General features: G+C 44.2%; 1 protein-coding gene across 1 annotated transcript in view; it reads left to right on the top strand.

Annotated features, from left to right (window-relative positions):
• The window catches only part of KCNK18 (potassium two pore domain channel subfamily K member 18), a 142339-nt gene that overhangs the window by 58480 nt on the left and 56468 nt on the right, over positions 1 to 27391 (top strand). The window contains exon 2 of the mRNA XM_078641191.1: positions 7724 to 7873. Within this exon, the coding sequence (XP_078497317.1) occupies positions 7724 to 7873 (150 nt within the window). The remainder of the gene's footprint in view (positions 1 to 7723; positions 7874 to 27391) is intronic.

The following is a 27391-nucleotide window of genomic DNA, read 5'->3' on the forward strand; positions in this document are numbered from 1 at the left end:
CGGGCTGGACTGTTCCCATGAGGCACAGGGTCAGACTGATTTGCATATGGCCATGTCTGAACTGGGGTGGCAGAGTGGGCTAAAGAACAGTGATGGATTAAACCCAGATCTGTTGACTGGGTGTGAGTGTTTGATTGGCTCAGATGCTCCGTCCGTCACCACCCCCTGTTGTACCGCTTTGTTCGCCATAAGTTGGCAGGGTATGCTCAGACGTGAGTCCCTTGCTCACTTTGCCACTGGATTCAAGCAAGCCTGGCTGAAGACGTCTGGAATGCCAGAAACTGGTCCTAGGAAGCTTGATTCTGGTCCAGGGAAGGCGTGGCTTGGCAGTTCGGGCTGGACTGTTCCCATGAGGCACAGGGTCAGACTGATTTGCACATGGCCATGTCTGAACTGGGGTGGCATAGTGGGCTAAAGAACGGTGATGGATTAAACCCAGATCTGTTGACTGGGTGTGAGTGTTTGATTGGTTCAGATGCTCCGTTCATCACCAGCCCCTTTTGTACCGCTTCAATAAATCTGGGGCCAAACACCCTGCTGCTCAAATGCCTACTCAGCCTCTAATAATACCAGACCCATTTCTGTCTTAGTTACTTTAGCAATATCAAGAAGATCGGTCTATATTACCCTAGATTTAACCCCTTTAAAGCTAGTAAACAAACCTCCCCAGTGCTGCGCTGTCCATTATCCGGTGCTGAACTGGACGTCCAACGGTCGTGCGCAGCACTGGGGAGGTAGTGCCCGTGACGACCGTTGGCCGACGGCAGCACTTAAGGGGTTAAAGGGGATTGCCTTTCTTTCTAAATACGATAATATTGGTTGATTGCCACAAAAAGGAGATCTTCCAACCTATGCTTTCAGAAAAACTGAAAGCATATCTTGCTGAAGTTCAATATATATGGCCTTTTAAAGCTCAAGAGATAGATTATCTGGCCCTGTGGCTTTCCTGGAAACTAGTGAATTAATTGCTTCTACTACTTCCTCAGAAAAGATTGGTAAATCCAGAGTGGCCTGATCTTCCTGCTTAAGCAGAGCTCTATTACACTTAATATCCTTGGGGAGGAGCTGTATCTTCTGTGTACAAATTCTCGTAAAATTATTTTAAAACCCCAATTATATCTGCTGGGGAGTTAAAGTTACACCCTTGGGTGTCCTGTATGGCTTCAATGTCTCTTTCGATCTCCCTTTGTCTAATATGCAATGCGAGTAAGGTCCAGCATTTTCCTCATAGTCATAGAATTTCAACTTGTGATTGTGATTTTAGCAGTGATCTCGCTGCTAAAATATTGTGTGTTTCTAGCCTTTAGCGCTGCAATCTTTTGTTGAACCCCAGTGCTATCAGTAATTTAGTATAGAGCTCCTCTAATAGTGAAAGTTCTTAATAAAATCCTGAATCTCAATGCATCTTTATTTTTGCTGATATAAGCCATAACTTAAAGTTTCACCCCTGCATCCGGCCTTTAAAGTGTTCAACTCCATGGTATCTGTGACAGTACCCCTATTAATAGCTAAAAATTCAGTTACCCATTTACACATTTAATCTAGATACATGTATTAGACAGAAGCTTTCAATCAAAAGTAGCGCAAGGCTCAACGAAACCAGTAATCAAGACTTCCAATACCTGTGGGTTATGTTCCGATAGGGCCCTGGGGTATCTCTCGATTGCAAACCAGCCACTGAGTACAGTGGAAACAGAAAAGTAGCCCAAGTGCACTAATTTATTGTGCAATAAGAAAATAAGTGTTCCTGGCGTCTGGAGCTTTTAGTTTGTCCCATACATCTACAAGCCCATGATCTTTGACCATCCGATGAACTGCCCTCAATACCGATGGTTTCCTACTGGAATATAATTTGGGCCAGATGAATCCTTCTTAACTTCCATGTGCATGTTAAACTCTTTGCATATGGCTGGGCCTGAAATGAGGTGGCGAAGTCTTCTAAAGAATGATGATGGATTCAACCCAGATCTAATAGTGACTGGCGGTGAGTGTCTAAAAGATTGCAGCGCTCCGTCCGTTTGCTTTGTTAAACTCCCCACAATTAATAAGAAGGGATGGCCAAGTTGACAGTTCAATATTCAAATAGTCAATAATATCATCTTCATTTAAATTTGACCTATAAACTGAACATAACGTAAACCATCCTCCTCCCGTATGGCATTCCAAACAGACCCAGCTTATCGGTAGAGCTCTGAACTACCGAACAACTAGACTTATTAGCAAGAATGGCTACCTCCTAGATGTTAAAACCTGTTGTATACAACCCGGAAGTGAGAACCTGAGGTCAGACATGAGTCCTCTCTTACCCCAAGGAATGTGCATCTCCTGAGAACATACTATATCCGGCTTCATCAACCTCAAGCCATGTGCCAGGCTACCACTCTTAGCCCTATCATTCAGGCCACACACATTGATCGAACAAATGCGTAATTTACTATCACCCATTCCAACATTTTTTGAGCAAACCCTTTGAGCTAAACCTAGTGAGGCATCTATCTGTTAGCATGCCACCAAAGCGACCAGACTGCTCTGTTCCAAAAACAAGATATGCAAAGGAATCAAACTCAGTACCCTTTTGCTGTGAGTCTAACGCACTGCCTTTGTCTGCTACAGTATCACAATCCTGTGCCCTGCCCCTCCACCAAACCTCAGAGCCCCTCTCCATTACCTGACCCCCTTCCAAACCCTCTCCCCCAGCATCTTGTCCCCCTTCCTATCCCCCAACCAACCACCAGGGGCAATTGGACAATCCAGGTCCGTAGATGGTAAGGTGCCCTCCTTCCTATGTCTGACTCTGTATACAATTTCCAAACAACAGCCACCCGTATAAAGCCTGTTTTGCCCCATCCCGTCAGAGCGTGTAAATCACAAATTCATAGCCAAGAGGAAACATCAATCATCAATCAGCACTATTTCAGCACATACAAATTATCCAGACTTATGAGCAATACTCTGACATCAGCCATCATCAAAGAAATCGTAAATTGTAACTTCCCAGACCAGATATCCCGAATGATAAATTCAAAGGAACTCTTTTGCGTTAATTTCCGAGGTGAAAAAGTGAGCCCTGTCCTGATTGATGACCTTCAGATGGCAGGATTCATCAGAATCACTTAAGCCCCCTTATTCTGAAAGGGCTGTATCAATTGCCTTAAACGCCACCGCCTCTCCACAGTGGAATGGCAAAAGTCAGCCCTGATAAAAAATGAGCATCCATCATAAGTGTGATTCTGCTCTTGGAGGGCAAGTTTAAAAATACTTGCCTAAATAAAAAGTTCCCAAAGAACCCCAGAATTGCAATAGGCTTGCCCCGATCCAGCAGATGGTGAGGCTCTTGTTTAAACGGAAACCTATGGGCTCTTTGGATCCCCAAATCCCAGTTCCAATTGTACAGTTCTGGGAAGGTGACATTAAACAGCTATACTATGTATTTTCGCGAGTCAGGTCTCTCAGCTCCTTTTGCAACACTCAGCACCCTGAGGCTATTGTGCCTAAGCCTTTTCTCAAATTCTTCTAGGTTCCCGTTGGCGTCAGTCATTTGTGATTCAAATACCTCTGCCTTTTACTCATGAATTGCTCCCTCGGTCTCCAGGGTGACCACTCTATTCTCCACCTCTGCCATTCTTTGAGTGGAATCACATATTTTGACAACTCTACGCATTGCCCCCTGTAACTTCCTATTGACAGTTTTGGCCCTGCATCTGTCTGTCAGGGTTTTCTCTCAATGAACCATAATGCCTTGATAAATCACTTCCAATGTGGCCACATCCGGGTGATTTGACCCCCCAGGCCCTTATCACCCACCATATTATCTTCAAGGCAGAGCACATCTGAATAGTCCCACTTTAATCCATCCCCTGTGCTAGCCGTACTATTAGCCTCATGCTGAGGTTTCCTTTTCTTGACAATCAGGGAGGCCTCATTTCCAGCTGCTTCGGATACTGGCTTCTCACCTCATCCATTAGGATTGCCCCTATTGCTTGATGCACTACCCTGTGCCCTCCTTCTATGGCAATCTCCCAGGGATTCTACATCCTCATCTGAGCAGTCCGATTGATCAAAAAGGGAGAAAAAAGTGCTCCACTGTATCAAAGTCTATCAGTGGGTTGGCTTGACAGTTTTCTGCGTTGTTCAATGGCTCTACTTAGTATACCCTTGTCGGGTTTACCCTTCAAGCCCAACACAGGATCATCAAAGCCTCCACCCGATGGCACCTCACAGAACTTTTCAGCTTCTACCTGTTCCCCCACCTTTCCTGTGATGTCAAAAGTGCCCCTGAATTGTGTGCACCTCTGCCACTATGCGCTGATGTAACCTTACTGCTCAACTCCTGCCTCCTTACCTAGCTAGTGTCCTCGATTCGTACTGGTTCAGCCGGTTTTCCCACATCCCGATTCTCTCTAATATACAACAGACCTGGCTGCACAACACCTGAAGTACTCACTGTTGTTGTGGCCTCCAGGGCCGGTGCTAGGCATGGGCAGCGTGGGCAGCTGCCCAGGGCCTCACACTCAGCCCACCAGCATGGGGCCCGCACTAGTGATGTGTCCTGTTGTTTCCCCTGGCGATCCATGTCAAAGAAAGGTGTCACCTTGCAATTAAGGACCCACAAAGTCAGCGTTCTTGTAATTCGGCAAAGACCAGCTCTGATCCAGGCATCGGGGAACACACTAGGAACAGAAAACTGTCAGCAGTTGAATGCTGCAAACCCTGCATCCATCACCCGCCAAGAGGAGGAGCGGTAAGCAGGCTAGAGTCCGCATTGAGCCAGAGGGGGAGAAGGGCTGACTCGACCATCCTCATACGACCACCACATTGCCCCATAAAAGCAGAGTGAGTAGGGCCTCTAAATATATGGTACTCCCCAAAGTTTGTGGGGTATGGGCCATTCCCAACCTTACATTTTAATATTGGTCCTGCATGCTACAACATATTGGCATTCTGATTACGGGTAGGAAACATGGTTAAAAAATAGCGGAAGCTCCATCAATTTATGAGATAATACTGGGGACTGAGGCCAACGGCTGCCTTTTGAAAAACATAGAATCAGCTATTACAAAAAGACTGAGTTTAAGATTCTACAAAAGGCATATAGGCTATGGTGACAAATCAAGAAGAGAGATGGTATCACCAGAGTTAATAGCTATACACCCTTATGGAGCTCACCGACCTTACCCTCTGTATTTCATGACATAGTTGGCAGAAGGTGGGTACTGAATGGTATTATTGCTTTGGGAGATCTTTATGAGGAGGGGCAGCTGTACTCTTTGTATGAGCTTCAAGAAATCTATGGGTTAAGGAGGACCATGTTTTTAAATATCGTCAGATTCTGGTTTGCTAAGTAAGTTGAGCAAGAACCAATTCTCGGTCAGCCATGTCCCCCTAGTAGACGCCATTGATAAGGGGGGCAGGATTGGTGCTATCTATAGTCTATTATTACAAGAGCTGTCTGATGACTTGGAGACCCAAAACATGAAGTGGGAAACCAGACTCAGGGCAGAAGGACTACTACTTCAGGAATCATTGGATATTGGTAGCAAAGTATTATTGACAGTGGGGTTGAAAAGTCAACATTTTAGACCATATTTGTTCTTTACTAGACCCCGGCTATGTTACATAGAAGGGATAAGAGATCCAATGGCAGTTGCCATCGGTGTGGGGCAGTTCAGGCCGAAATTGTGCACATGTTCTTTTCATGTCCTGTACTAGGCCCTTTGTATGGGATGTTGGTACCTTCATCAGGATGATCATTGGGAAACAGATTCAAATGACTCCTTTGATGATGTTATTAGGGGGGGTCTTTGGCACTGCTGGCACTGGGTCTTTAAAGAAAGCGTTGTATATGGTATTCATCACTTTGGCAATTGCTCGGATGTGTATCATCAGGCTGGCTTAACTCAGAGATCCCAACATTTACAGACTGGAGGTCCAGGTGTTTGGCAACATATAACATGGAATTTAATCTGTATGAGTGCAAAGGGCGGAAGGCACAGATACGGGGTGCTAGATCTGGTGACCATTACTAAGTGGATGGAGAGTGTACTCTAGATCTGCGCAGGGAATGGACTCGGTTAGCTGGGGTCTGTCCTGGGCAGACTAGTTTTCACTTTAACCGGGGAAGCCCCAGGTCCCTCTGACCAATAGTTGTTCTGCGTCTTCTGCTAACTGCATATGCTCCTTCTAACTACATTTCTGTTTCCCCCCCTGAATCTGGAAGCCCATGTTTTGGATGATGGGTACTATAGATCGAACTTGGCTGTTCTTACATAATATCAACATGGCAAAATAATGTACCATGTCCTTTTTTCTTTGCAGGATAGGCATGTTATGTTTACTAAGCCGTATAACTCACTGACGCTTTTCCCATGCACCTGCAATCTACATGTCCCTTGAACTTTTAGTCGAGGAATATCTCTGCTCCTGGTCTGTTTTAATACACTGCCTTGATTCATTATGGATTGGTTATGCACTCGCACTTTTTTGCTATTTGCACCATCTGAGTATTGTATGCCTATGCTTTATGAAAGGTCAGCTGCATAATATTTCTGCTTTTGACTCGTTTGCACTTTATGCTATATACACGAACTTACCATTGCACCTTTTGTCTGCTGTTGATGAAGTGTTTTGTTTTTTAACACTGCCCTTTCTGTTTTTTAAATGCAAAATAAAATATATTTTTTAAAAAAGTGACAGGATTGTGCTTCTGTTTAATTGTGGATTGTCTAAAGACATGGGGGCTTAATTAGAGATTTGGCATGTTGCCTGCTGTCTGACCGGGGGCGGGGTTATAGTCTCTGCCAACCAGAGTGGATTACCATCCACCACATTTAGACATTTGTGCCTGGCGGAGATTTCTCTACAGCTCCTTTATAGGCATTGCCAGTTTATTGAGTGGCTGCCATACGTCAAGCAGTCGCTCAGCAAACTTCTTTGTTATTAACAAAGACACTTCCAAAGTGGGACAATTTAATAATGACCCTAACACCATTGGAGTTTTCTACAAGGATGTGGCGCTCATTTTTCTTTTTTTCTGTTCGGGACTGCCACACTTTTCTTGTCAGTCCTGAACAGAAAAAAGCAGGGTCGGACTGGCTGTAGCAGGCACCAGGCATTTTCCCAGTGTGCCGGAAGGGTGGGGGCTGATTTTTTACCCATGTGGACTGGTTTTGTTTCTGGGGACCGGTCGAGAGGATGTGCCAGGGCTGGTTTCTGTTCCCAATCCGGCTGTGGAAAAAAGGGCACCAGACTCTTCGCCCCAAATACATAGATGTTTTTCATGCATTTATTCCAACAGTACCATGTGCCTAGGGCCGTCATTGTAAAGATTCTGCTGGTAGACTCAGCGTGGGGATCATCGGCAGAAACACGATGGTTTACTCAACTTTAAATAGAGTGGGCAAACCGTCACTTTGATGAGCAAAGTACTCCACCTCAGTTTAAATGACCCCATTGTCATATGTGGAGAACTTACAGAAACTGCCAGATAATAATGTAGGTAAGAGTAGATTTACTCTTCTTAGCTCCACATCAACTTACATTGAAGAAATATATCTTCAAGGTATTTAGATGTGAAGTTATAGTAAAACTATATTTACCTTCACAGTATTGTGGTAGTCAATGTTTTTGTTACAATAGTTTGTCAGAACAATATTAAAACTTGATAGAACCCTGTTACAAAAGGTCACTTACAATCACCCAACATTCTGCTCTTTTATTGTAGCAGGAAACTCATCCTTGAGTCCAAAGCAGAACTTCACAGTGCAGGCCGTGAACCTGATGAAGCACTTTAAGATGGAATGGAACAAAACCCCGCAGATTCAGTGGAGCTTCCTGGGGTCTCTTTTCTTCTGCTGTACGGTCTTCACAACCGTGGGTAAGTGATTATGGTTGCGACCCCATGGGACAAATGTTTGCAGCCAATCTCCATGATACCCTACAGACACCCCCACACAACTCAAAGGGTTGGCATTTAATCAAGAGACTGAAACATAAGTCACTCAGAAGCATGGTCGAGCTTAAATTGCATGCAGGTTACCGCAATCAGAGCGGTGACTCAATTAAAATGACGACCACAAATCGGGTGGTGAATTAAATGAGCTTCAGCATTATGCGAAAATCGATCATCTGGGATAAAGAATCATTGATCTCACAATGTGGCTAGAAATGGGAAATACATTTGCACTAAACTGTAGCTGGAAAGGTGCCTAATTAATTAGACATATTCTATTGCTGTGTCCTCATGGCTCTTGTAAATTGAAAAAAGTTCTCACAGAATGAGTGGCCTAATTATAAATCCGAATTGTGCATCTGGTCACCTTGACATCAGTATCCCTTAAGAGTTGACCCAAACACTATAAGATCGCCAATATTGAAGTTACATTTTAATGTGTTTTAGGTTTAGTGGCCAAAAGAAAATTGTTCTATCTTAAAATTGGTGATTTTTGGAGGCTGTAAAATTATGAAAAGTGCAAACAGTAATAACTTATATTTTTTATATAGCACTTATACTGCAGTTTTTTCATTGATTGCTGCAAATAGTAGTTACTATTGCATTGGCCCATCTAATACAGATGTCACCTCTGTATACTACAGAGAGGCTTCCAATATAAATAGCACAGCTTTTCATAAAGAGAGCTCCTTTAAATAAGCATTTGCAATGCAATAGGTCATGCAATTACGTGAGTTTGAGCTATTGGCATTGTAAAGGACAATGCCCGAAGACATTGTAATTTACAATGCTAATAGCTTAAACTCTCGCAAATGCAAGACCTATTGCACTGCAAATGCTTGTTTTTAAAAGCGCCCCATGCCCCGCTCTCACTTCAGTGGTGTAACAACCGAAGTAAAAGAGCCGGTCCTCATGGGAGGTTACAAATGAAGACAAGGCAGTACTAAGGAGGGACTAACAAGCTTAATAACAAATCAAAAGCCAGTATTTACGAAGGACAATGAGACAAGCTATTGACAAATATGAGCGGAGAGTGGGCGTGGCTTTAAGTACATTCTCCAATACAGCATGGCTCTCAGAGCAAGGATGCGCTGCCCAAGCTCAACCTAAAAATAACCATGTATAGAGAAATAGGGCCAAGCTACATTGGATGGCAACATACCAGCAAACCATGCATATGGGTCCTTATGCATTTTCAGGAAGGCTTTGAACAAGAAGGGACTACAATCCAAGTCTAGTCTTTTTTCCTACAATCAATGCATCAGACTTCTTTGATCACACCGTCACTGCAAAATGCTTCTCACAAAGTATCACAAGGATACAGTCTGAAGTATGTCTCGAAAGATACTAAGGGTAAAGTTTTAGAACAAACTTCCCAAAAAACTTAGGGAAGAACAAAATGTGTGTTCCTTTAAAAAAAGGAGCACATTTGAATTGTTTGTGTTTTTTACTCCGGGTGTTTTTAATAATAAAAACAAAGTGTACAGTTATGGCAATATACTTGTATGTAGCAGGGTTTTTTAATTGTGTGCATTGTTTATGCATGTTCTCAGTAGCCTCTATTGATTTTTGGTATTTGAAAATATTATTGTATTTGTTGATATAGTTGTTTTGGGTATTGTTTTGTTCTTTCAGTCTGGGCTCGTATTGATTAAACTGAACAAGCATGTAATTTATGCGATCAATAATCTTGCCAGAAACTCTGTGGCTGCTACTTCCTGGTTCTGAAGCGCTAGGAGGCCTCCGGTTAGTATAGGCGCTATATAAATATTCTTTCAATTCAATTCAATTCAATGTGGCACAGCAATTAGGGACTGAAAATGTGACTTATTTTAAAACATTTATAGTCTAAAGTGTATTCCAATACAAATTAGTGGATAACTGCGTGGTATTTTCAAAACAACAAATAACATTGTGTTCACATGAAAATGGGAAAGAAGGGCATCTGTCTTCAAGAGTAAAGAGAAAACAATAATGTCATGTCACTATGATAGATAGATTGGGTTCTTGGGAGAACTTTCAGTGCTCTCATATTCTTTAAGTAAGCCAATACGTCTATGTACTACAAAATGCCACGAAATATGTTATTAACATCAACACATAGAACTGGCATAAATGGCAAAATTACTGCATGTCGCGTCACACAATTAAACCTCACAATTTAACAGTAACCGTTATGCTTGCCTGAATCACTTATACTGGGATTCCACATAGTAGCATGTTACCCGCACACAGAGTGTTTTGGTCCATCGTGAAGGGTAAGGCGCTATGTTACACACCCCTGCCACACCTAACCAATTACCTGGGTAATAAATGTGTTTTATTGAGCAATAGTACCACAGTGCCATAACTTTACCAGACCCACTGTCACCCATAGAACTAAGGGAATTAATGAGCAAGAACACCCTGGCTACCTAAACATAGAAGCAAGTGCTCGGTCACGTTAGTTGACAGACAGGGACCCACAGATACCTAGAGAGCACCACGCCATCAGCCTGGCACCATGCAGCATGGCTCCATGCAGCATGGCTCTACTTGAGGAGGAAGCCCAGCTTACATATGTGCAGGAAGGTCCGGCAGCATGAGGAGGATAACAGACTGTATGAGGTGAAGTCCAACAAGGACAGCTTTGGCTCCTTGTCTACCCGGACAGGCGCCTCCGCAACCTCCTCTTGCTGCCGCTAGTCTTACCAGTACCAGCCCCAGATGAAGAGCTGCACGGAGACCAAGGACAGGCCGAACAGAGCCAACACCAGCCTGCCCCAGTTGTAGCTTTCTTCGCTGAAGTAGCTCCCTGCCACCCATAGGTCAGTGGCCATGTCGCACAGGAAGGAGCTGGTGCCAAGCAGCAACAGGCAAAGATCCCAGAGCTAAAAGTTCTACGGCAGCAGGGAGGCACTCATGGCCCGGGTTCTGCGGCCTCAGGATGGCTCGGACTGTGGGCTGCAGCTTGTGGGCTGCAGCCCCGCTCTCACTTTCCCTAGAGGGTGCTCACAGTAGTGGGGCAATGCAAAGGTCTCACATTATAGAGGTCAGCTACACGGCACCTTGGCTTCAGCTCTCACTCCTGTACTAGAGTGAGCACAGCGAGGGTGGTCTAGGCAGGGAGAGGGGGGCATGGGCAAGCCACGCCAAGCGCCATGGCTCCTCATTAGGTTGCGAGGGATTGCCCGCTTAGTTATTATCAGCTTATAGAGAAGCACCGCTTCTTCGGTATAAGTGTTAGCTCTTCATGACTCTTTGTCCCATAATTAAATCGGCCAGAAGTGAATCGCATGCACCTATTTTGTTTGAGGGACAGTGACGTTACGAAGGATGAAGGGCTCCCTGCGGAAGTTGGCGATGGACTCCTGAAACATGCATATGATATATGTCATAGACCTTTGGGGGAGGTTGGTAGCGTGGGAGGCCGCCTTACGCCCTCGGTTTCCCCAGTCTGAGGGTCAACCATTTCATGTGCAACTAGTAGAACCAGCCATTCCTCCTCGTGATGGTGAGTAAGTTGTTGGCTCGTACACATCTGTAACACTTGGGGGAGGCCAAGAAGAACACTGGAATAAAAAAAATATTTGCAATGCTATTGGTCTTGCATTTAAATGCGAGTCCTTTATCATTGCAAACAAACGGCCGCCATTGTACCGGCTGCTTCAAAAGTGAAAGTGGGCTAGCCCGCTGAATGTAACCAAAGCACGTTGTCATGCCTAATCTAGGAGAACTCAATAAAGAAAATATTGCATGTACCGTGTAACAACCAAGTAAAGGGGCCGGTAGCCTTGGGATGTTACAAAGGAAGACATGGCTGTACTAAGGAGGGACTAACAAGTCTATTTAGGAATCAGAAGAGAGCATTTACGAAGGACAAAGACACAAGCCAATTAAAAATATGGGCGGGAAGTGGGCAGGGCTTCTCTCCTGTACTATACTACAACAGATCATCGCCAGAGCAGCGCCTGCGCGCTGGCACAGGCTCGACCTAAAAATAAACAACTCCATTTCAGCATGGGAGCTGAAGCGAGCGTCTCTATAATGCGTCGCTTGTGTTAGGAGGCCCTGCCCTTATGTCTTATTCACCCTGGCAATGAAACAATCCTCTGCAAAACAAGCATTAGCAGAGCCACTAGGTTACGCTTATGCAACATCTACTGGCTTTGTCAATGTTTTTCTGGGACATGTTGCACAACAGCATTGAAACACAGACCTGACGAAGTTGGTTCATGTTGCATTTATAATCTTGTAGAGATCAACTGGAGGGAGCTGCTAACAAGCTCCGCCACTGACCTTCAAAATGCCACCCCTCGCCCTCCAGCAATCCACATCCTATAGAATGCCTGTGGCATACATTGAAGAGGGCGCATTTATTGCTACATCAGTTCTTGTGATTTGTCTGTTCGGTCTTTATGTTAATTTATCTACCTCGCCATTGGCTTATTGTTTACACTGTCCATTGTGTTCTTTTATTATGTCTGTTGTGTAACTGTATGACCACCATTTATCTATTGTTTTGTTGTCTTTTTTATATTATTGACTTAGTAAAAGATGTTTTTTGAGGAATATTTTGTTTAAGTGTGGATGGGTATCATCTTTATAATTCGGTATAATTTTTTCTACTTTATATTGCTTTTTTGATTCATTATTACATCTGCTTGATTTATATTGTCCTCAATATTAGATATATTTATGTTTTGTGTAATTTTGTGCTTGAACCATTCTTAGTATTATAACCACAGCATTCGAAGCACAGATGTAGCACATCTTTTCCCTCATATTGGACAGTACAATAACATGAATAAATAAAAAACGTCTGACCTACCCAGAGGAAACACACATAACTTGAACAAAATACACACTACATGGCAAACTGTACATTTCTTAATAACAACTGTACAGCCTAGAGAAGAGGTAAAAACAGTACATAAAACAAATAAACAACATAAAATATACATTGACAAATGAAGTACCTTTAATTACCCATGATGAAATCTTGAAACCGCTTAGGCATGAAACACATTCTTTTCTGCCTCAACGTCCTTTGCTCAATCATTCCCCGGTTACCCATGCCATCACAACCATTCTTAATCTTCAAACTCCCCTCTGGTGCCTCTCCATCCATCCAACCACTTGGCTTCTTCACTACCTTCTTGTTTTCCTCGAACTACTCTCCTTCCATCCATCAACCAATCAAGCACCCTCACCACCTTCTTGATATTTCACATATTACCATCACTAAAAAAAACAGAGTAACAGTCACTTTCTTGATCTGTAGCGGTTTGGAAAATGTAGACAAACCCTTACTTTCCTTCCATCCTTTCCTTACTTGCACCCACTCACCAACAACTAGCTGCACTTTTAAAGCACTCTTGGAATCACCAGGTAACTCGTCACCCCTCTGTTCTCTCAGCACTCCCTTGGCCAGAAACTCTCTAGGCTATCGACCCCTCATGACCTCAAATGGTATCTTACCAGTGACGCTGTTGGGAGTGGCCCAATAAGCCCACACCAGCTTACGCACAGCAACTCTCCACTGTTCACCCTGACTTATTGCCAACTGAATTCCCTCCTTTGATGTCCTGTTCCACCTTTCCACCAGGCCATTGTCTGTGGATAATATACTGATGACCTTATGTGCTCTACACCATACAATATAAATAAACAAGGGGAACCCAGTAGGTGGCTAAGGACCATGGGTATCAATTTAGTTTAAAGATAACAAAGGTCCTAAGCTTTAAGCAAGATCATAGAATAATATCATATAGACCACAATAGGCTACTATATCATTTGCTTCCTAGCGTAACCGGACCCCATCGTTGGCCCGTTCCATCCTGACACAGCTCTCATATTCGCGGATCGTTAACTTAAATGACCGCGCTGCAACACAGGTCATCCTGCCCACGTTGCCTTGAAACCCGCCCTACCCCCGGAGCAAGTGTTAAACCGGACTCGCTCAGCAGTCCGTGTCTATCTAGACATAGTTCTAGAATCCGGGGATCCATAGTGACTGCGGCATAACGAAGCTTATCCTGCCCACGGTCCCCAACCCTTTCCGATACACGAACAGGTCTACCGGTTTTGACCCTACGCACCGCACACTGGCCTGGACACCTCTGACCCGCCGGAACTCGAGCCTAGCATCGTTTAGCGCGTACCGGTTGGTCTACGCTCTACCCCGCATGCCTTAAACCAAGTGGAGGCGTGCATAATATTCAAACCAGGCAACCTTATTGTTAATGTCCTGAAGATGATCCCTTTATAAATAGAGCGCGGGATCGAAACCTTTGAGTAGACATACGTTTAACCTATGTATATTAATGTGTGTATGTGTTACTCCAGGATACACTGGCTATCTTGATTCAAAACAGTGCCCTGATTGCTCACCTTTCTTGCCTGTAACATATTTCTCTTTCTCTCCTACCTTTTCACATAACTTTTTAGTACGGTACAGGACTGTGCCCTACTGCAATGAAATGCTTTGTTGCAAAATGTAAATTGAACCTTTTATACTTGAATTGAACAATAAATTCCCTGTCCGGCTGGACAAGGAAGCAAATGATATAGTAGCCTATTGTGGTCTATATTTTTATTTATTTATTTTTTAAAGTTTTATATAGCGCGAACAAGATCTTTGCAGATATCAGAGTGCTTTACAAGGAAACGGGGGTGATAGAGTAATACAAAGTAATATTTGAGGTAGTTCGGTACAAGGTGCTTAGTTACATAGGTAGGTCAAAAACATGAGGTAGGTCACAGGTGAGGTAGTACACGGTGCATAGTCAAACAGTTGTGTTGATAATATAAAGTACAAAAGTAAGGAGCATATACTTGCTTGAGCGTGTTTAAAATTTTTGGAGATAGCATAAAGGAGGGCATAGTTGAGGTGGGTGAGTGCAGGATGTATAGTCCCACAGGTGCGATAGTAGTAGAAAAGTAGGGATCGTTGAGGTGGTGTGGGTAACGTGTGCAAAGTCAAACAGGTGCGTCAACAATATAACAATATACAAGTCAAACAGGTGCGTCAGCAATATAACAATATACAAAGAGTGAGCGTATACAATCAAGTAAGTTGATAATACAAGTGTAACACAATAGACCAGGGGGGTCAGGCAGGTCTTGCAGAGAAGATTCATGAGAAATACGGAATAGTAGATCATGTGTATTTAGCCATGAGGATCGCTTTAACTTCTTTCTTAAAAAGTTTGTTGGAGGAGATGAGCCTGGTTTCAGGAGGGAGTGAGTTCCAGATCCTGGGTGCCATTCCTGAAAAGGAGCGTTTATATGTTTTTTCCTTCCGAAATCTTCGGGGCTTCAGCAGAAGATTGTTTGTGCTTCTAGTAGTTCTAGAGCCACCCGAAATTGTCAGCTTTTGAGTGAGGTAGGCGGGTGAGTTCATGTGTACAGCCTTGTGTGTCATGCAGGCGATTTTCAGGTGTATTCTGGCTTCAAAAGGTAGCCAGTTCAGGGATTTAAAGTCAGGGGAAATATGCAAGTGTTTTTTTGAGCCAGTGATGAGTCTCGCTGCGGCGTTAAGGGACGCTCTTAGGGGTGCCGTTGTAGTTAGGGGGAGCCCGCAGAGGGCGGTGCTACCGTATTCTATGTGCGGGATGACTATAGATTGTACAGCAGTTTGGAAGTCTTTGGCAGGAAGGAAGGGTTTAAGCTTTCTCAAGGTATTGATTTGGAAGTTCGCTCCTTTGGTTGCCTTGCTGATGTGCTGTTGCATGTTGAGATTGGCGTCAAGTGTTATGCCTAAAGATTTTGCTGAGTCTACGACGATGGGTTGTACATTTAGAGCCGTTAAGTGCTTAAGCCATGTTTGAGCTGTGGAGATTTTGGCGGGAGGTGAGATCAGGAGGAACTCAGTCTTCAGCGCATTGAGTTTGAGGTGATTCTCAGCAAGCCAGGATTGGGTGTTTCTGATCGTGGTGTTCAGAAGCATGATGTCCTTGGAAGATTGTATTTTGAGATAAAGTTGGGTGTCGTCGGCATACATGTGAAAGTGAACATTAGATGTCTGTAGCAAAGTAGTGAGAGGTTCCATAACTAGGTTGAACAGTGTTGGGGAAAGGGAGGATCCTTGAGGGACGCCTAGCGATACAGGTACCGGAGAGGACAACAGGTTGTTACTTTTGAATCTTTGTGACCGGTTGTGTAGAAAGGAGGTGAACCACTTGAGAACAGTCCCAGATATGCCCATTCTTGTGTTTAAGAGTTCGAGTAAGTTCTCATGTTTAACTGTATCGAATGCTGAGGAGAGATCCAGAAGGATGAGGAGGCAGGTATCGTTTTGGTCTAGGATTTGGAGGGCGTCGTCCACTATGTGAGTCATGGCAGTTTCGGTACTGTGCCCTGCTCGGAAGCCTGACTGATGGGCGTTGAGGAGATCAAACATATCTATGTGTTTAGTCAATTGTAGCTGTACGCATTTTTCCAACAGCTTAGCGAGCGTGGGAATATTTGTAATAGGGCGGTAATTGTTTAGATCAGTGGGGTCTGCTGTTGGTTTCTTTAGTAGCGGTGTGACTTGCCCGACTTTGAGGGCGTTGGGGATGGATCCTTGTTGAAGAGAGCTATTGATAATCTTAGTCCAGAGTGGGAGAAGCCAAGGGGAAAAGTCTTTTACAGCGTTAGCAGGAAGGGGGTCAGAGAGGTGATTGGATGGTTTCAAGGTGCTGAGCAATCTGCCAATTTCTTCTTCGGAGTAGGTGCCAAAGGATGACCAGGTAGCATTGTTCTTTGGTTCAGGCACTGCTGTGTGTCGGGTGTTGGGGTACAGGATAGCGTCATTGAGGAGATCGCTTCTTATTTTCTCAGTTTTTTGGATAAAGAAGGCAGAGAAGTCTTCGCAGGAAGGTGTAACGCCCATGGTGCTGAGTGTCTGGGGTTGCTCTTTGGATTGTGTTCTGATTAACTCAAACAATTTTCTTGGGCGGTTTTTTGCTTGGGCGAGCTGGAGGCTGAAGAAATCTCTTTTTGAGCGTTTTATTTTCCTGAAGTAGGCGTTTCTCTGTTTCTTTAGACTTTTTAGGTGCACTGCAGAGTGGGCTGACCTCCAAGTGCGCTCTGCCATTCGCATGGCCCGTCTATCCTCATTGAGGCTCCCGTCATACCATGGGTTGGAAATCTTCTTGGACGAAACTCTTTTCAGTTGCATGGGCGCCGCCTCATTGATTATTGTGGTCATAGTATTGAGATAGTGGTCAGTCAGAAGTTGAACGTCCGTAGCGCCAGCAGGGGGAAGTAGGAGATTGCAGCTGTTAGGCGGTAAGGAGTTTGGGCTGAGTTTCTTCAAATCTCTTTTCCACGCTTTGTGCTTAGAGGGTTGAACTGGGTTAAGTTGAATTTTTTCATTGATGAGGAAGGAGACAATATGATGATCTGACCAGTCACAAGGTTGGATTGACTCAAGTTGAATAGCGCCCTCTTTGGAGATGATAAGGTCAAGGATAGAGCCTCTCTCATGGGTCGGGCTATTGCATATTTGGTTGAGATCAAGTGCGTTGAGAAAGCTTTTGAGGCTGTTTACCACTGTGTCACTGCTGTCATTCCAGTGGAGATTGTAGTCGCCAAGGAAAATTTGGGTGTGCTGCCGTCCTGTGTTGGCTGATATTGTATCCATGAGTTGTTGGACGAAGGAGAGCTTGTCCCCAGGTGGGTGGTATATAATGTGTAGTGAGCATACCGGTTTGTTTTCGCTGATGACATCAAGGCAGAGGTATTCACAGGAAGTAAGAGAGGGGGCGGACACTTTAGAGACTGAGAGGTTGCTTCTGTAGATACAGGCAATTCCACCGCCTGTCTTTTTGGCCCTGTCAAGTCTAATGATACAGTAGTTGGGGGGGACTAGGATATCCAGGATAGGTGTAGAGGAGTCAGACAGCCATGTTTCAGTCAGAATGGCTAGATCCGGTTCCAGGGACATGATGAGGTCGGCGACCTCCGTGGAATGTCTTTGGGTCGATCTGCAGTTGAGAAGAATGCATTTAAGGCTAGGGGTGCAAAGGGTGGAGGACGATTCTATAGTGAGGGGAACATTAGTGAGGTTGTTGGGGACGGCGCCTCTGTTGTTATCCTTTTGGTGCCTGGGGGGGTTAGAGATAATCGTTGGGATGGACATGTGGTTGGTGGCTAGTGGATTTTGGGGGTCCGGGACGTAAGAGTGGAGAAGGGTGTTTATGTCATGGTCTGAGATCGTGTTGGTAGTGCGTCTGGGGCGATTGGTGGTATTGCAAGAGGGGGTAGAGGTCCAGTGTGGGGAGAGATGTGTGATGAGGCGAGTAGGAGGTGAGGAGGAAGTGTTGTTAGGTGTAGAGGGAGTATTACGCTTGGTGGTAATGTGATTGCAATTGTTATTGCGATTGTTGGTATTGCGAGGGGGGATAGAGGTCCGGTGTGTGGAGTGTTGTGTGGTAGGGCGAGTAGGAGGTGTGGGGGAAGTGTTATTAGGTGTAAGGGTGGTGGTCGGAGGGGGGTGTCTGGGGTGTGTGATGAGCAGCTCTTTGATGGAGTGTAGTTCTTCTTTCAATTGGAGGAGGGTGGACATAATAATGTCCAAGGTGATGATGGGCGCGGTGTTGGGGGGGGGTACTGGCGGTGAACAGGCGAATAGGTTGCTGGAGACGGGGGGGAGTCCTGGTGGCGTGGTGGAGCTGGTGAAGGGATTGGGAGTGTTAGCGAGAGGATAGGTGTTATTGGGAAGGGCATCAGTGCTAGGGGGGGGAAGGGTACATGGGGGCGATGTGGAGCCTGGCTGTTGTGGGGGAGGAGGTGAGGTAGTGAGGAGTGAGCGAGGGGGGTGGGAGGTTGAAGAAGGGATGCAGGCTAGGCGTGACGGGAGTGCTAAGTGTGGGGGGGGGATAGTCGGAGAGAGAGTCATGTTGTGTGGGGTGCCGTTGGGGGAGGAGGGGTGTTCTGAGAAAATTGGTGCGGGGGACGGGGCGGGAGTACAAAGTGTGGTGGGGGATATGGGAAGAAGAGCGGAGGTACGAAGGCTAGGCGTGACGGGAGTGCTAAGTGTGGGGGGGGATAGTCGGAGAGAGAGTCATGTAATGTGGGGTGCCGTTGGGGGAGGGGGGGTGTTCTGAGAAAATTGGTTCGGGGGACGGGGCGGGAGTGCAAAGTGTGGTGGGGGATATGGGAAGATGAGCGGAGGTACGAAGGATGGTAGGGGGGATGGGGAGGCGAGTGGTGTATGAGGGGGCGAGGTCTATGTCTGTGATTGAGGGGCGGGGAGGGGTAGCTGCAACGAGTGGGTAATTGACTGTGGAGATGGGTATGAAGGTGAGGTGAGTGTCGTTCTGTTGCTGAGCTGTGTTAGGAGAGTTAAGGGTGGCTGCTGAGACATCAGGGGAGGTAGGACAGGAGGTGAAATGCGTGTGAGTCCGAGTGTTGGAAAGGTGTTCTTTGAGAGAGGGGAACAGGTTGTCAAGTATATGATATTATTCTATGATCTTGCTTAAAGCTTAGGACCTTGGTTCTCTTTAAACTACACCATACAATAGCAAAAATTCTATCATGGTGTGTGAGACAAATTGTACGCCATTGTTGGTTACAATGATTTCTGTAACACCTTCTCACTCACACAGATTTTCCAAAAATGTAATCATCTCCTGGGTTGTTATCAGATTCACACACTCCACTTCAGGCCACCTAGAATAATTACCAATAGTGAACAAGGCATACACAGGACAAAACCGTAGAACATTAGATGACCCAGATATATCCAAACCTTTTTTTTTCCCGTGGAGCATCCATCTTGTCCACTTCTCCCAGGGGATAAGTCGCATTCCTCAGAGACTTATCGGTCCATGCACATGATGAGCCCTCTCTAACCATCCTTTCCACATCTTTATCCAATACCGGCCACCAATATTCTGCTCTTATTCTTCGCTTGTGCGCACTCATACCCCCGTGCCCTTCATGATCCAGACTTAAAATACGTGAACTCAAAACCCCTGGCACCACCAACAACTCCCCTCTGAACAAAATATGAGCCTCCATTGACAGTTTCGGAATGAGTCCACATCCTCAGAAACCTTCCCTTTAGCCGCACCCCCACCCCTCCCCCCCTACACACAGACATGTGTCTCATGACTTGTTTCAGTATTTCATCCTCCCTTACTGGGTGCAACCATTCCTTAAGTTCAATGTATTCCATGGTATATAAGAACTCCAACATTCTCAGGACCCACTGCAAAATTCTAGACGAAGCCAGATTGGCCCCCTTGTTGGTAAAATCCTCAAACAAGGGGCGGCAATCAGTATGAATAACAAATTCTGTACACCACACACATTTCTTGTGTACGTGGATGAATGAGGTATGATATGCCTGAGTGAGATGCTTCTTATAGCCAGCTGCCCCACTGTTATACCACTAGCCCTTCCATTTTAGACCTACAGCTTATAAATGTGCCTCTTTCCTGTTGCTCCGAAACTCTGCAAAATGCTGGCTACACAGTTTCATAAAAGTAAGAGCTGGTGCAGTGAAGGTGAAATATAGAAATTTCTCTTCGGTTATTTTCAGAGTGAGGTGTATCTGGTCAATCATGCTAACACTTGAAAATTCTGCTGATCGTCGAACGTTGGCATTAAGACATCTAGGGGCATATTACCTAGCAATAGCGATATTTATCGCTAAGCAGGGTTAGCGGGAATAATTTTATCGCCTCGCTACGACGATTTTTATCGCTGCGATACCTTGCTATCATCAAGGTTTATCTCAGAAACGATAAAAATCATTCGAAATGCGTGAATATCGCTGGAAATACAGCGATGTTCACACATTATCGTGACAATGCTCTTAGCCATGGTATCCACCTCCCATTGGATAACATGGCTAAGAACTGCTCTGGGCAGGTGTTAGCTTTTGGAGATGTTCGCGCGTAGCTCGAATATTTCCAAAACTACGCCTTTGTAGGTAATAGGAGACAGCGATGTTAGCGACTGTTTTCAGTCGCTAACATCTTGACACTCCCACTTTGCATGTCATTAGCGATAATTATCGCTGACATGCAAAGAGCGCCCCTAAATGCTCTCTTCGCCTACAAGCTGTCGCTAACTGGTGTTAGCGACAGCTTGGTAATAGGGCGATAAAATTATCGCCGCATTAGCGGGAAAAAGTCCCGCTAAAGCGGCGACAATGGCCCTTGGTAATATGCCCCTTAGGCTTGTCAAAGGCCTTGCATCGAACTTTCCATTTCGCTGTAGCACAAGCTGAGTGCTTCCCCGTGACATTGTCACAATGTCACGGGGAAGCACTCAGCTTTATGTGACACTTACCAAGCACCTTCCAATAGATTTGAGCATTAGCTAATGAGGTGCGGATGGAGAGGTTGTTGCAGAATGGATATTTTAATAATAAGCAATGAGAAGAGGAAGGCCTGTAAAATACAGCAGCTGACTGCTGCTTAATTTGTGCCAATAGTTGCAAGTGGCAGGCACTGGCACTGAATTTTTGGAGGCAGATCTCATTGGTAAACATCAGATTTTGACTCAGAATAAGAAAAAGAAAGAGGCTTAAAGAGGAAACGGAGAAGGGATATGAATATGTGAAAACAGTGACAAAATGAGAAATGGGATTAAAAAGGACCTGCAAGAGTGAGATAAAGACTCAGAAAATATATCTAGTGGGTGGAAACAAGAGGCACCATGTGGAATAAAGTCTTAGCAGCCATAGTATTCGACAGTCCTGGTGATTGGTACCACGAGGGGTGGCTTCCTGAGAATATTTTTTGGCCCCTGCATTCATTTAAAAAAGAAAAATAATAATAATTAAGAATGCTGAAGGTCACTGCAGTGATTCTGATTTGGACACTCTGAAACACCAAAGCACTATATAAATGCTCCTTCCATCTTCATCTTATAGATCAACAAGTGTATCACTGCTGCATAGAGGTCATGGGAACAAAAGGGCGGGACTGGGGTTCCGGAGAGTCCTAACAGATTAGCTAGTGATGGGTCTTGAATTACATCCGGGAAGGTGAATATGATAAGCCATGCATTCTGAGGGTTGTGTGAAATTTGCATACGTTTCTCCTACGTATTTACACAAAATTTCTGCAAAATTACTTGACATTCAAATCTGCAATTTGGTACTGTATTATAGCGCAAAATGCATACTCGAATCCACTTTGGAAATGAGGATGCATTTTGTGCGAAACTGTTTTTTTCAAAACTCCCTTTGTTTTCTTCTTCACATGTGTATGGTGCATTTGAAGTAGTTTTTACCACAAACAGTGCATCATTTTGTCATGTTGTTTAGTAGCATTTCACCTAACAAGCGTAACATGAAATTACTAAAGTTATGCTAATTTCGCCGTCATAACACAAATTTCTCCTGGCCCTAAGTCTGAGTGCATTCATAGAGTGCAAGATCCTGCCCCTCAAAAGGTGCGGTACACAATAGCCCAAGGGAGAAAAGTATTGAAGGACATTAGAATGGCAATCGATTCAGCACCACAGCAGGGATCTAACCATGATGATCCAGGGACCTTCATGGCATTCAGACTGCAACAATCTCTGTATCTTCCTTGTGGGGGATAGTAAACCCGTATTGCGGTGATTCTTTAATCTCCACAGACGTTTGGGCACAAACATCCAACCAGACCCAGTATAATTTTACATCAGTAGCTCCTGGATTTCAGTATGTCAAGGAGTGAAAGCTAAGAAGTGATGTTAAGCTGTCTTCTTGATTGCCCAAGGAAAGGGGCCCTCCTCCCAGTACTCACCGCGTTTGGTATGAATCGTAGTTTTGGAAGCAAAGGCAGTTCTCATACAGATGTTTAAGGGAAGCAGGATTTGACAACGTGCCCTGCACTGAGTGAAAGCCTGATTGATTCCATTGTTAATATGGAAATTGATGTGCTCATCGATAAAAATGAAATTCCATCCTTATTAATAGAACCACCCATTCTGAACTCCACATCAACTTAGACTCGCAAATATGTTGTCAGCAGGCCCTGAGATCTAGGCTTTGGATTACTGATTGATATATAACAGATGTGAGAATGCATTGCTGGCTGGCAAACGCTAGGACAGGAAACTCTTTTAAGTTGTCTTCTTGATTGTCCAAGGAAAGAGAGCCTCCTCCCAGTACCCACCTTGCTTTCCTGCACCTAATAATGCATGTGAATCTGCCTGGTGTCGCATTAGAGAGGGTGCAGTTAGGAGGAAATAGTCTCAAAAGGCAAACAAAAACCTTCTTGGGAATCTTGTAGCTCTTGATTGAACATGAAGATTCATGCAGAAGGAGATAAGCAAGCCATTGCACTCTCACTGGAATTAGGCAAGGGAATCGGGCCAGGCATGCCCAAAGGATATTCTTTGCTGACTGCAAGTAGCAGAAACCAGAGACAAAGAAAGAGGAAAGCAGGTGATGAATGTGACGAAAATTAGGGAATGAATGATTTGTGATACATCCATCTCTCCTTAATGCCTCATTTTGTATGATTCAAACATGAATATATTCACCTTCATAATGAATTTGAAACCTCAGGCAACAGTCCCTGGAGAGACCACCATATTAGAAAGGAACACTTCATAATTTGCTATGACCCTTTCTTTCAACATAGGGCAGTCAAGGCATGAGAAGTCTAAGTTCAATCCCTTTCCTCCGAATTTGGGCTCTATCACTGTTTCTCCATTCCAGAGCTCTGCCAAGTTTGAGAGCACCCCACAGATAGCTCACACACAGAGAAATGCCAGTGTGGTCAAGGCATTGAGGATGCCCAGCCATGCACCGATCACAGTCCTGACACAGGCTGACTGACTGCATGATAAGCACTCTCTTCTTCCTAACTCTCATTGCTGCAGATAAACTTAAGGCATGGTGTACACAGTAGGTTATTAGACATAATCAAAGGATCCTGCATGCAGTAGTCAAGCACTGGTTCCGGTGTGTCAGAGATTGGTCACAAGGATCCATAGAGGTCATACAGTTCTTCAAGACAATTATTCTAATGGGACTAGAAAGTTCCAAAGGAAATTTCGAAATCTTTGTTATTATTTTGTGTACACAGCAGTTTCATGCCTGAGGGATGAATCATGTCATCCAAAGAGAAGATTAGTCTGGCACTGGGTTTGTCGAAGATTAGTCTGGCACTGGGTTTGTCGAAGATTAGTCTGGCACTGGGTTTGTCGAAGATTAGTCTGGCACTGGGTTTGTCGAAGATTAGTCTGGCACAGAGTTTATCGAGGATTAGTCTGCCATGGGGTTTGTCATCAGATATAGCCTTAACTGGCTAGAACATCCACATGACTCTTGGTGTCATCTAACAGCTGTACTCTAATATCAACAAGTCCATATTCTCAAGTGATGTCTTGGTTAGCCATTGACGGAAATTGGTTTGAAGAGGAAATTAGATATGTGTTCAACTTATTGTAAAAAGAAAAAACTAATAATAAATCTGGACAAAACCAAAGTGCTCCCATTTGGAAAAAGAACGTTCAGTTCAAATGGTTTCTCTATGATACAAAACTGGAGACTTTTATAAATACAAATATTTGAAAATCTGGTTTGTAAATGAATTTACATGGAAAGACCACCTCGAAGTATTGCAAGCAGGAGCCCTTTCAACCTTAAGTGGCCTCAGGAATTGTGGTAAAACATATGGAAGGGCCTCTTTAAGGCCTGCTTTAGCAGCTTGTGAAGCAATGATCCATCCCCATTTCAAAATGGAGCTAAAGTTCTTTGTCTAAGTTGAAAAACCATCTGGGCTCTAAAGAAAGGTGGGTGAAAACACTTTTGTCTTTGCCTTCTTCCTCGATAATCTAGGCTGTCCGGATGGATACTGGCCTAACTACTTGGAACTAGTTAGCTTATGCGAGTGTGATTAGATTAGATTCTGGATAGAATCGATCAGGATGACTCTATGTACATCTCAACGTTATACTTACAGGAGATTAAAAAGAGTGAATTGAAATGGGCAATGATTGTTAGACATAGGTTCGAAGATATCTTTCAAAGAGTGGCAATCAAATTAAATTCCCAACTAACTGCAGAAATTAGTAAAGGGAAGATGAGAAGGTTGATAAATTGCTTGGCAAGTAAAGATGATTCGAAATACCTGGAAGAAAAGAAATCTGTATGTCATATGAGAAGCTCCTGGTTGGAAGAAGCAACAATTTCATATTTAGAATACTTAACTAACGAATACCTAAGGTTGGAGTTGCTAAGACTTAGATGTGGCGAGAATCCGGTTTTAACCTTACCCGCTAAGAGGTATTTTTAGAGGATAACAACATATGTAAGTGTGGTCTAAATGAAGTATGATAATGCCGCACATTATTTTAGATTGCCTGTGGTTTTTTGCCCCAGAGGAAATCTTTGCTGAGACCTAGTTGAAGGAAATATGCTGTTAGGAAAAGGAGCCTAGCATTAACCCTACTAACTGACATGAGGTTTTTAGATATGGCATATGCACTGGGGAGGTGTAGAACATCTGTAAACAAAGTGTGAGCAAGGTAGTCATTATTCTTTTTAAACCTTTATTAACATTTTCTTATAACAAAGAGACATAACTCCCAGCAATACAAGGGCAGAGTTGTGCAAAAAGAAACAGGCATAGCATATCATATGTAACAAACAGGTGGAGAAAGGGTCAGAGAGGTGTTTAAAGACCTAGCCTAGGTTGTACCCCCCATCAAAAGATATTAATAACAAAGAAACCTAGGGGTCTCATACAGAAGAATACACGGAAACCTCAATACATTCTAGATCAAATCTAAATGGATACAACGATAATTGGAGTGGGATAAACAATATTTAAACAGCATGGGTGTCAGTGATTGTGGATAGAACCCGCTCAGTTCATAGGATACCCATCAAAGCATTGTATGATCAATTTTATCATCTGGTCATCCCTCAGAGGTAATGAGTCTCTAGATAATTGAGACCAAATATTACCCTGTAGGAGAGCGGGGTCACTGCCCACAAGCACATGATGACCAAATAGATATAGACCAATGGGTAGAAGTGCAGTGCAAAACAAGAGTGTAGTGAGTTAAAATAGGATAGAGGACAAAAAATAGACAATTTTATTAGGAATATGGCCTCTTCCTAATTAAAACAAATAGAACGGTGCAAGAGTGCAGTGTGAAACAAATTTACTGCATTATGGCCAACATGTTTCAGCCTCAATGGGGAAGACCCAAGGCTTTCTTTAGGGCCTCTGTTCATAACGTTGCTACTGCAAAAGTGTAAGGGCAAAATTGCTAATAAATGTAACTTATATAATAATAAGTGAAAGGATACAATAGGTTGGTTACTGCTCCTCCGTGTAAGTGGATCCATGTCTATTTTTTGTCCTCTATCCTATTTTAACTCACTACACTCTTGTTTTGCATTGCACTTCTACCCATTGGTCTATATCTATTTGGTCATCATGTGCTTGTGGGCAGTGACCCCGCTCTCCTACAGGGTAATATTTGGTCTCAATGATCTAGAGACTCATTACCTCTGAGGGATGACCAGATGATAAAATTGATCATACAATACTTTGATGGGTATCCTATGAACTGAGCGGGTTCTATCCACAATCTCTGACACACCTGCTGTTTAAATATTGTTTATCCCACTCCAATTATCGTTGTATCCATTTAGATTTGATCTAGAATGTATTGAGGTTTCCGTGTATTCCTCTGTATGAGACCCATAGGTTTCTTTGTTATTAATAGCATATCATATCACAGTCTGTCACATCGGCTTATACCTTTCAGAGTCTACTATCAATAATGACAGCCAATTTTCACGACTTTATTGTTCATTTAGTTCCCCAATGTTAACGGCTCTACTCATAGTACAAGATCTCTTTTTGCCTCCTCTTCTTACTATCTCAAAAGTGACATGGCTATCCATCACTTTGGCTTCTTTGCTCCAGTCGAATAACACTCCACAGCTACTACTCTCTAATATCCTTTGCCTCGCCTGCAGGATTGTCAGCATTCACCGACTCACTATCCTTAGTCATTAGGTACGTCTTATGCAATGCCCAAAGGTTCTTGGGACGACTGCGCAGGGGGAGAAGCTCGCTATACTTCTCAGTCTGAGTGCTACAGTACAACATGTCCCTGGACCAATCAGCAATTGTAGGGGTCGGCAGGGCCGGACTGGGAACCACAACCGGCCCTGGCAAAGTGCTTGGCCGCCCCCCCTCTCCCCTCCCCCTCCCCCCCACATTTGGAGGTGCCGCATAGTTCTTTGCCGGGGCCGGTTTTCAGGCCGATTTTGGTTCAGGGCCGATTTTGCAGCTATGCTGCAAAAACGGCGCTGTAACAAAAACGGCCCCCAAAATCGCCTGGTGCCCGCTATGGCCTTTCCGGTCCTGGGGGTCGGGCCCTTGACCAACATATCCCAACTCTGAGCCTGGCTATCAGCAGACCCATATCCACCAGTAGCCTGCTTTTGGTAGTGGCTTGGAGAACCCCAGCAAAGCCAGCATGGGATCAGAGATGTG

This window comes from Lissotriton helveticus, chromosome 5_1, assembly GCF_964261635.1.
Source record: "Lissotriton helveticus chromosome 5_1, aLisHel1.1, whole genome shotgun sequence".
Classification (NCBI taxonomy): Eukaryota; Metazoa; Chordata; class Amphibia; order Caudata; family Salamandridae; genus Lissotriton; species Lissotriton helveticus.